This window comes from Tauraco erythrolophus, chromosome 1 (assembly GCF_009769465.1).
Source record: "Tauraco erythrolophus isolate bTauEry1 chromosome 1, bTauEry1.pri, whole genome shotgun sequence".
NCBI lineage: Eukaryota > Metazoa > Chordata > Aves > Musophagiformes > Musophagidae > Tauraco > Tauraco erythrolophus.
In genome coordinates, this window is record NC_141465.1 from 130,500,100 (window position 1) to 130,509,057 (window position 8,958).

Genomic DNA, 8,958 nt, shown 5'->3' on the forward strand with positions numbered 1-8,958 from the left:
ATCTGGAACCAAAACTATGGTCCAAACTTCTGTGCTGAGCAAGTGTCTATGAAACACACTGACCTGACTAACCCCGCTATACATCATAAAAGATGGCCGCACGTGGGGCATCAGACTGGCATGTTGTCCCCATATTTCGTTTAAACCATACATACATTCTGCACTGAAGACTGAGTCCTTCCTTTTTATATGCTTTTCTACTCTATCACCTGCAGTTAGCACTCAGACTTATTCTCCTATTGGTAGTCGCCCTGCCAAGTTTGAAGTAAGCTTCATTTTACAAGTAATATGTTATAAATAACATAATTAGATACTCCCTAGGCAGACACACAGAATATGTAAATTTTTTTAGGCATTTCTTACTATACAGAAGCTAAATCTTGTTCCATTCAGGAAATCAAGACTGCTGAGGTTACAGAGTACAGGAGGTAGGAGTCTTCCAAGGTCTGTCAGCCCTCAGTTTCTATTAGCTGCCACTGGTTTCGTTTCTGTAACAGCCTTCCACTGTTCAGTTTGTCTGTTTGTTTTAAAGGATTCGCAGAGAGGCTCCTCCCTCTTCATCCACAACCCAAGTAAACCTGCCATGGGGAAAAAAGACACCAAACACACCACACAACCTTTTACCACGAAGGAAAAGCTGCCCTGTGACAGTACATCTTTGGTATCAGAGTCAGCCTGGACAGCAGTACCGGATGACCTGAATAATCTGGAGAAGAGAGGTTGCTGGAAAGTATGTAATTAGCTCAGAGGCTCTGCTCAAACACAGTGTTCTCAGTACTTTACAGGCTTTAAAAGTAGGCTTACAAAGCATAAAGACAGCCCTGACCAAGTGACACCCCAAAGGACACATTCAAGCAGCTGTAAGCGAGCAGAAGAGTCTGCATCATGACTTTCTTCATACAGCCAGCAAGAGCATCTCCGGGAGATTGACGCTGTGCTAAAGAACGGGTTGTATTTTAGGATTTCAGGTGAGCTACAAATTAAGACTAATCTACTCTGAAGACAAAGGCTTCAGTTTGGCACTCAGTAACACACCACAGTCCCAGGCACAAATATATGATAGAGAGATCTTACCAAGACAGTTATTGTGCTGTAGGGAAAACAGTACTTCTTGAGGGCGTACTCAATTTAGAGGTTAAAATGCCTTATTAGTATCCACTTTTTCCCTTAAGCACACTCTTCTACCACACAAATTAAGCTCCGTCTACCCTGCTTCACTAGCTGTTCAAAAAAAGCATCAACCAATCAAATAACCCACCTGCTACTAGTAGACAAGGTAGCAATCGATACTGGGAAGAAAAGATACCAGCCCAGTTCCCGGTATAGTCCAATGCCATGTCTGTTACCAAGACTAGTAAGTAGGGTCTCTTCCTTAAACTCAGTTATCTCACCAAATTAAGATGAAAATGGTCCTGCTTTTCTTACCAGCTCTTCACAAGCTGGACTGAGACCACGGTTACTCTTCGGTCTGATGCACTTGGCAGAAACCACAGAAGATGCAGAAAAGCTTTCAGGAGGATATATACCCCCTTATTTTTCTGTCTGTCCAAATTGAGACTTAGGTAAAAAAGCAGTTTGCTCAGAATAGGGTGGGGGTTTGTTGTTTTGTGGGTTTTTTTTTTTTAAATATATCTCTGGAGAGCAACAACCAACCTCCCCACCAAACCCACAGTCATTCTTCTGTCAGTTTGCTTTGCTAAAAAGGATAAATAATGGCATGCACCTTTTGCTAGGGAAGAATATTGCTCTATTTCCTGAGCAGCAACTGTATTTGGAAAGTCACATTTGGTGCTAAGCAACGTCCTTAAGGAGGAATTAATCCAGAAGACATGAGCCTATCCTTTTCCACCCGGATAGGTGCGCATTACAGCCCAAAGAGGAACATTCTCATCTGGGTATATTTAAGTATTCAGATACCTGAGAAATCAGCAACTGTGAGAGCCACTTGAGACTTTGTTTATTGCAAAATGTCTCAGAAGTCCTGTTCCATTAACATCTTAAACCAAGCATTAAAAAAAAAAGCCATTTTTAAACTGCTAAAGCTAAAAAAGTTAAAAAAAAATAGACCACATTTCATTTATTTCAAAAAAGGTTGTTGCTGAATTGACATGCTGGATCCCCTCCACCTTTGGCAATGGAAAATGCCTCTGAGCTGCTTTCATCTCATGCAACTGCTACATAAAACCAAGCGAAGGCAGGGAGGTATGGGCAGCAGGCAGGCAAAGTCTTATCCCCAAGCTCCTTTGGAGGAGTGCTCCAGGTTGCTCACAGTGTGATGGAGCTCCTTCTCTTTCAGCAGATCTGCCCAGCTAGGAAGAAATCAGTCAACTAAGGGCACAAGGAAAAAACTTACATGGCGCCCCTGCTTTGTCTGAAGGCGATCTCCAAGAACACGCTCTCACATATACACTCTGGCCATCAGCACGTTATATTTAATAACGAGTAAGCCCGTTAAAAGTTAATCAAGCCCTTGCTACAACCACTAGACACAGGTATATGATTTCAGAACTAGTTACAGAAATAACATGGGTTTCAGTTCATAACAACTAATTTCCATTTCTCCCATAACATGTCTGAGCAGTGTGTGAGAGCAGATCTGTTTGACAAGAGCAGATACTAAGATCTCTCTGTTTGAATTTTCAGTGAAAGAGTTCAAGTCACCTAATTCTTACTATCTTGCAATAAATCAACCTACAGAGATTTTTTTTTATCCCTGAGAGTAGCATTAATTTCACATTAAAAAGCTTTGCTCACATTGTAAGCAAGCTCCGTGTTGACACAGATGTATGACCTAAAAATATAAGAATATGCTGCAAAGCAAGTTTGTGGGTTTTTTTTGTGTGTGTGTTTTTAAAATCAGCTCCACAAGAACTGTAGGCTTTATTTTCTTATTAGTCACACTTGCTTATTACTAGACTAATTTGAATCCACCAAGGCTTAAGGATAACATCAGTACTTTGAGAAGAACAGAATCATGTTGCTAGAGGGAACACTCTGCCAGGATCTTAACATAACCTTAGCTTTAAATTTAGAGAATGTTATTGTGGCAGTCCCAATCCAGAGCCTAAGCAGGTTTTCAAAAAAAAAATTCAGTGTGGATCAGAAGGGATGATGGCCAGCCTAAGGGACCTTGATCAGACACACAAAGTGCCATTCTGCTAACTGGTCAGGACAGCCACACTTCTTCCACAGGTTATTTTTCCATTCCTTTACAGGTGCCCAAACTCTCATCACTAAACAGCGCAAACACTATATATAAGGAGTATATCGGAAAAAGAGAAAATTGGTAAAATGAACATTTTTGCAGAGATTTAGCTTTAAAAGAGAGTCCCTAGGTATTGTATGGCTGAGAGTGTGTGATACTTCAAAATTTGGAAGTTATAATTGGACACTACAAAGCTGCCACAATCATTTGAATGGATACTGAGAACACACCTGAAACGTTTCTAGAACATTTGGAAGAAATACCTTGGAGGCAGAGTAAGAAAAATGGGTAATTCTTTCCAGAAACGAGAAGGTTGGTTTTGACAGCACCTCTAAGACAGCATCTCTAAACTCAGTCAACGCTTTAAACTTGAACTGGCACCCATGCTCAAAACCATCTCCACCAAAAACCTTGCCTCTGCTAAGAGCACCCTCAAAACCGTTACATCGAACAGAGAAGTATTTTGTGAAGATTTTAAGAACGTATTCTAGTGACAGTCATTCAATGCCATTTTTGCACACTACGGTGGCAAGTCTGGTTTCCCCAATGCCAATATTCATCTCATCGCAATAACTTAAATATATCCCATCCCAAGAAAGAAAAAACACCACCAAAAAAAGCCTGCCTTCTGACAGTCTACAATATAAAGAAAATTGCCTTGAAAAGCGACTGAAGAGCATATCTGTTAAAGCTGACCAGAATAAAAAAAAAACATTTACACTAGAGTTTCGACATCCACGCACTCCCATTGAACACTATGGGAAAGGTCAAATGTATGTAGCACTCAGCAGAATCAGACCCCTCAAGTTTTGGTTTTGTTGTTTTTTGTGTTTTTTTGTGGGTTTTTTTTTTTTTTTTTGCAATGCCACTCCAACGTATGTATTAAAGGGGTTTGGCATGCTGCGGTCACCACCCACCATACAAAGAGCCCCACATCAGAATTTCCCTATCACTGTCCTCCTTCAGTTTACACAACGAGCACACAACCCTAAGCACAGCCCACACCAGCACTGCCAGGAGGTTCTGGTGGGAAGGGCCCAGAGCCACAGCAGGAACCCTGTCACAAAGGCAACCACAACAGCTTTCTGCCTCAGACACGCTGGTGCCGGGGGCAAGCCGCTCTGCCACAGGAGAGTCACCCAGCCACAATCCAGAACTCCAGATGTATTTCTATTCCACATCACTGTCTCCAGAAAGGGCCTGAAACTGTGTTAATTCTGAACTACACAACTGTAAAAAAAGTTAGGGGATATGCTGAAGCTATTGCCAGGAAATTCAGTTATGTGCTTCGCCCATTCATTTGTTAATATCCAAAACCCAGTTGGAGCAGGGTCAGATTATTCTGATTATTCCTGGACAGGAATAAGGACAACAGGAAAAAAAAAACAACTAAGTCAGCAATACGATGAAAACCAGCTTCTAGTCTTGACAAGCTGTCTCTCAGCTCTTCCATTTTAGGCCCGTTTTGCCCTTCTCAGCAACACTGCCATTCAGGGGCTGGCAGCACCTCCTGGGGTAATGAAGCAAAGAGGCATTTTCTTGCCCTAGGAATAAACAAGGATGCAATGTCTCTTGATTTCCTTGCATCACACCCTCTTGTCATCTGAGATTTCTGCATCACCCTTTTGCCCATAAGAAGAAAATGTCAATATCTCCCTTCCTTTGGGACAGACCTCAGCAGAGGTCAAAGAGGAGCTGTTCCAAAACCAATGCTGTTCCTAAAACTATCAGCCTGACTCAGACCAACACAAGAGGAGCCACAGGACAGGGCAAACACCTAGCACAGCACTCAACAAACCAAGAACTAGAGCAGACTGCCTGCATCAGCCAGTCCAATCAGCACAGGTTTACTGCAGACAAGCAATACTGGGAGCTGTTCACCAGTGTGACTTGTAAAATTCCACTAGGAAGTTGCTCAAAGAGGATTTTGTCATGTTACCAGTTTGTCCATGCTCCAGGAACGTGGACAACACCCTTCAAACCTCAGAATTTTTTCTAGAAGGAAAAAAAAATCACATTAAAAGACTTCCATTATATACACATACAGACAACACTTTGTTATGGCGTGACGTTTGTATGATGACATTCGATCCCGGCTCTTGGAATCTTCCAGGTGTGCAAGGCTGTAAAATTCAAACTAGAATATGGCACCTCCTTGGCTGGAGATATATTAAACCACTATCTGAATTATATAAAATAAGAAAGCAAGCTCCATGTGCCACTCTATGCAGAAAAATCCGCTTCATATGTAAGCTTCCAGCTTTTCAGAAGTTATAATATCCAGAAACCAGAAGAGACATTTTATTGTAGAAACAAACATGCTGATTACAGGCTGCTACAACCTGCAGTCCCTTGCATTTTCCACCACACCCTCCTGACCTAGAATTACAAACAGCAAAAGTAAAGTTATACAGACAAAAATACTTGTCGACAGCCCTTTCAGACCGCTACTGAGAGTGGCTTTTTTGATTTTCTGTTCCAGGAAGAGTTCCTTTCCTCAGATACTGTTCTCAAATTCACATCTACAATTACTTTCCCTGAGCACTTTCAGACCTGGCACTGATCTACCATTCCAAGACTAAAGACAGTGTTTTTCCACCTACAGTAAAGAAAAGAAAATGCCCATTCTGTTACAACAAAGTCAATTTTCTGCTCTTTGAGGCAGAAGACAAAACTATGTGGTGAAAACATCTCATCAGGATTCATTAAGATAGTGGGAAAAAAAAAATGGGAACATTGCCTCTAATGATTTTACCTTCAGTCTTCAGTGAAGCAAATGCCTTGAGAGAAGCCTTTTTAATCAGGAGAAGCTACTGGTTTGCCCTTTATTGCTCTTACACTGAAAGGAGTAAGAGGAATGACTCAACAACACACTGACCACATGCTAACCAAAGGACCTCAAGGCTGCACAAGCACACTCAGCAAAATGAACGCTGCTTTTTGGGCAAGTGGCAGGCTGCTGTTTCATCTGCAGGTTCGGGTATATGCCTACACAGAGGGCATTTGTCAAAAAATATTTCTCAGTAGAAGTATCACAGATGCATCATGGTTAGAATAACTTCAAAAGATTTAAACAGGAAATACGCTTCTTCACGAGGAACATCACAACGAGAAAGAATCCTAGTGAAGATTACTGAATCAGTGAAAGAAAATCCTGCTGTAGCAGAGACCTGTAAACATCTATTTGTGTTAGAGCACTTTGACCTTTCAGCATCCAAGGCTCCATTTCCTATTATTCAGCCACTTGTCATTTTGTGTACCCTGTAACGGATACTTTCCTTCACACTGAAAAAAAACAAAAAGGCTGACTACTAAAATCCTCATTCTTGACCAGGTAGCTACTGATATTAGCTGAAACCACTATTCAACTGCCATTTATACCCATGTAGATGACTCTGAAAGTCATCTGGGCAATGCTGTTCTCCATGCATGCACTTCTATTCCTGGAAGTTACCCTAATAGTAGCTCTAGGAAAACCTCTCAGCACACAGAACACTCTAGAATAACAATACATTGCTCCACCTGTGACACCATGAAGAAAACAGGGAGCCATTTTCTGATTTAGCCACAGATTGCAAGGACTTCTTTTGGCAATGGAGCATAGTATCGGTACCTTCCCTGGGCTGCAGCTCCAATGCTCCACATACTTCAGGTATAACTTCCTTGTTCAGGCATGTTGCTGACTGCATCCATAACTGACTCTTTTATTTGTTTAGGGCACTAGTGCTCTTTTTGAATCAAATCCACCCACTTGTTACACATCAGTTCAGTTTGCAGAGGTTTTGATACTTGCAAATTTAACCCTTCTCTGAAGAAACCAAGCCAGACACGTATCAAGCCAGAGGCATACCGGGTGTACTTGGCTCCTTAGGGAATTTCATAGAATTTCTAGGTTGGAAAAGACCTTAGAGATCATCCAGTCCGATCGTCCCTAATCCCCCATTAAACCATATCCCTAAGCAGTTCATCCACCCTATTCTTAAACACATTGAGGGATGGGGACTCAACCACCTCCCTGGGCAGCCTATTCCAGTGGCTGACAACCCTTTCAGAGAAGAAATTCTTTCTAACATCCAACCTGAATCTCCCCTGACTAAGCTTATACCCATTTCCTCTTGTTCTATCACCCATCACTAATGTAAAGAGCCCTTCCCCCATCTCCCCACCATCCCTTCTCAAGTATTTATAGGCCGTAATCAGGTCTCCCCTCAGCCTCCTCTTCTCCAGGCTAAACAGCCCCAACTCCCTCAGCCGCTCCCCATAAGTTTTATTTTCCAGCCCCTTGACCAGTTTAGTCGCCCTTCTCTGGACCCGCTCCAGGAGCTCAATATCTCTCTGTAAGGGTCCAAATCAACAGTTAGTCTTTTGGCCAGTAATCAATCATTTGTGTGGTTGAGCCATTTCATCGAGAGACTATGCTAAATCTAGTCAGAGTAAAAAAATAAATCTCTAAACTACATATACTGCGGAATATGGGGCCCTCAGCAACAACTGTTTTTATCTACTCCCATGCTCAAATAATTCAGCACATGAACTGTGTATGTCTTCCCAGGACAACCCAGAGAACTGGATCCCTTACCTGACTCTCTCTTCTTCAGCTCTTTTAAGCTCTGCATCTCGTTGCAGCACCTTCATTATTGCCTCTTGTTCCTCCTCTGTTAGGAAGCTTAGGTCAATCATCTTGTTGCGTGTGTAGGGGCTGTTAAAGTGTTCAGGCAGATCTTAAAACCTGCTGAGGAGGACAGTCTTGTAGTCTGCTTTAAAGGTACAGAAGAGAAGTCTTTTTCAGCAGACACTGATAAAGCTGGACCAGGTTACAGTCAGTGGTTTAAATAGCCCCAAATGTTACTTTCTTGCATGCTTCCCTAGAGGAGAGACTTTCAGGAAAGCGTTGCATTCCTGCTTGCCATCATAATGATGTCTTCTCAGCTTGTCCTCTCAGCTCTGCTTCCAGGAGTAACAGTTCATTGACCCAACATATCCAGTGTTTAAGAACAAACAAAACATCCCCTAAAAAAGAGACAAGGAAGAACAAGTTGTAATATCAGGGATCAGGGAAGTAGAGTCTGCATGCATTTTTAATTAAATGAAACAAGTTTTTCAGTGTGATTAAACTACTTTCTGAAGTTCAAATGGTCACTTCAAGTCAAACCTGTCTCACAAGCCTCTTAAATAAGGTGGCCATGAAAATATATTCCTTTCCAATACGACAACTCACACCCTAAAACAGAAGCAAGTGTCATTCAAATGATGCATTTTAAAATAAGTGCATTTTAAGTTGTCCTTAAGTCAGCAGAACAATTTATTTAAAGTAAAAAAAAAAAGTAGTCACAAGTATCAACATTCTATTCAAGAGCACACAAGAGATCTGTGTCTGTCAAACAGACAGACAAGAGCCAGATTGTCTCGGAAGAAAAATCCACTGCCGCCTGTAGCCCTGATTCACAGCAAAGCAGTGGACAGAATGAGGCAGCCCAACACACATCCATGGCATTCACGTTCCACTAGCACCAACTTGGGTCACATTCATGAACTCTCTTTACAAGGACTGGAAGTTGGATTTTGTTTATTTAAAGAAAGATTGCCTGAACTCCAGGAACAGAAGACTTAAAGGAAAACACCCAACCATTTGGGCTAAAACTCACGAGCTTGCCATGCTAGTTTACTGATTAGCACAGTTGTAGGACATCATTTTTGGCATGTCACCAACCAAACAGAACAAAAGAACCATCCCATTAGGACAAGCCATTGAA

The 8,958-nt window shown here is 41.8% G+C and overlaps 1 protein-coding gene across 1 annotated transcript in view; it reads right to left on the reverse strand.

Moving 5' to 3' along the window:
- The window catches only part of SYTL2 (synaptotagmin like 2), a 50,175-nt gene extending 42,290 nt beyond the window's left edge, over window positions 1–7,885 (reverse strand). Inside the window, exon 1 of the mRNA XM_086614588.1 lies at window positions 7,785–7,885. Within this exon, the coding sequence (XP_086470714.1) occupies window positions 7,785–7,885 (101 nt within the window). The remainder of the gene's footprint in view (window positions 1–7,784) is intronic.
- Window positions 7,886–8,958: the final 1,073 nt, after the last annotated feature.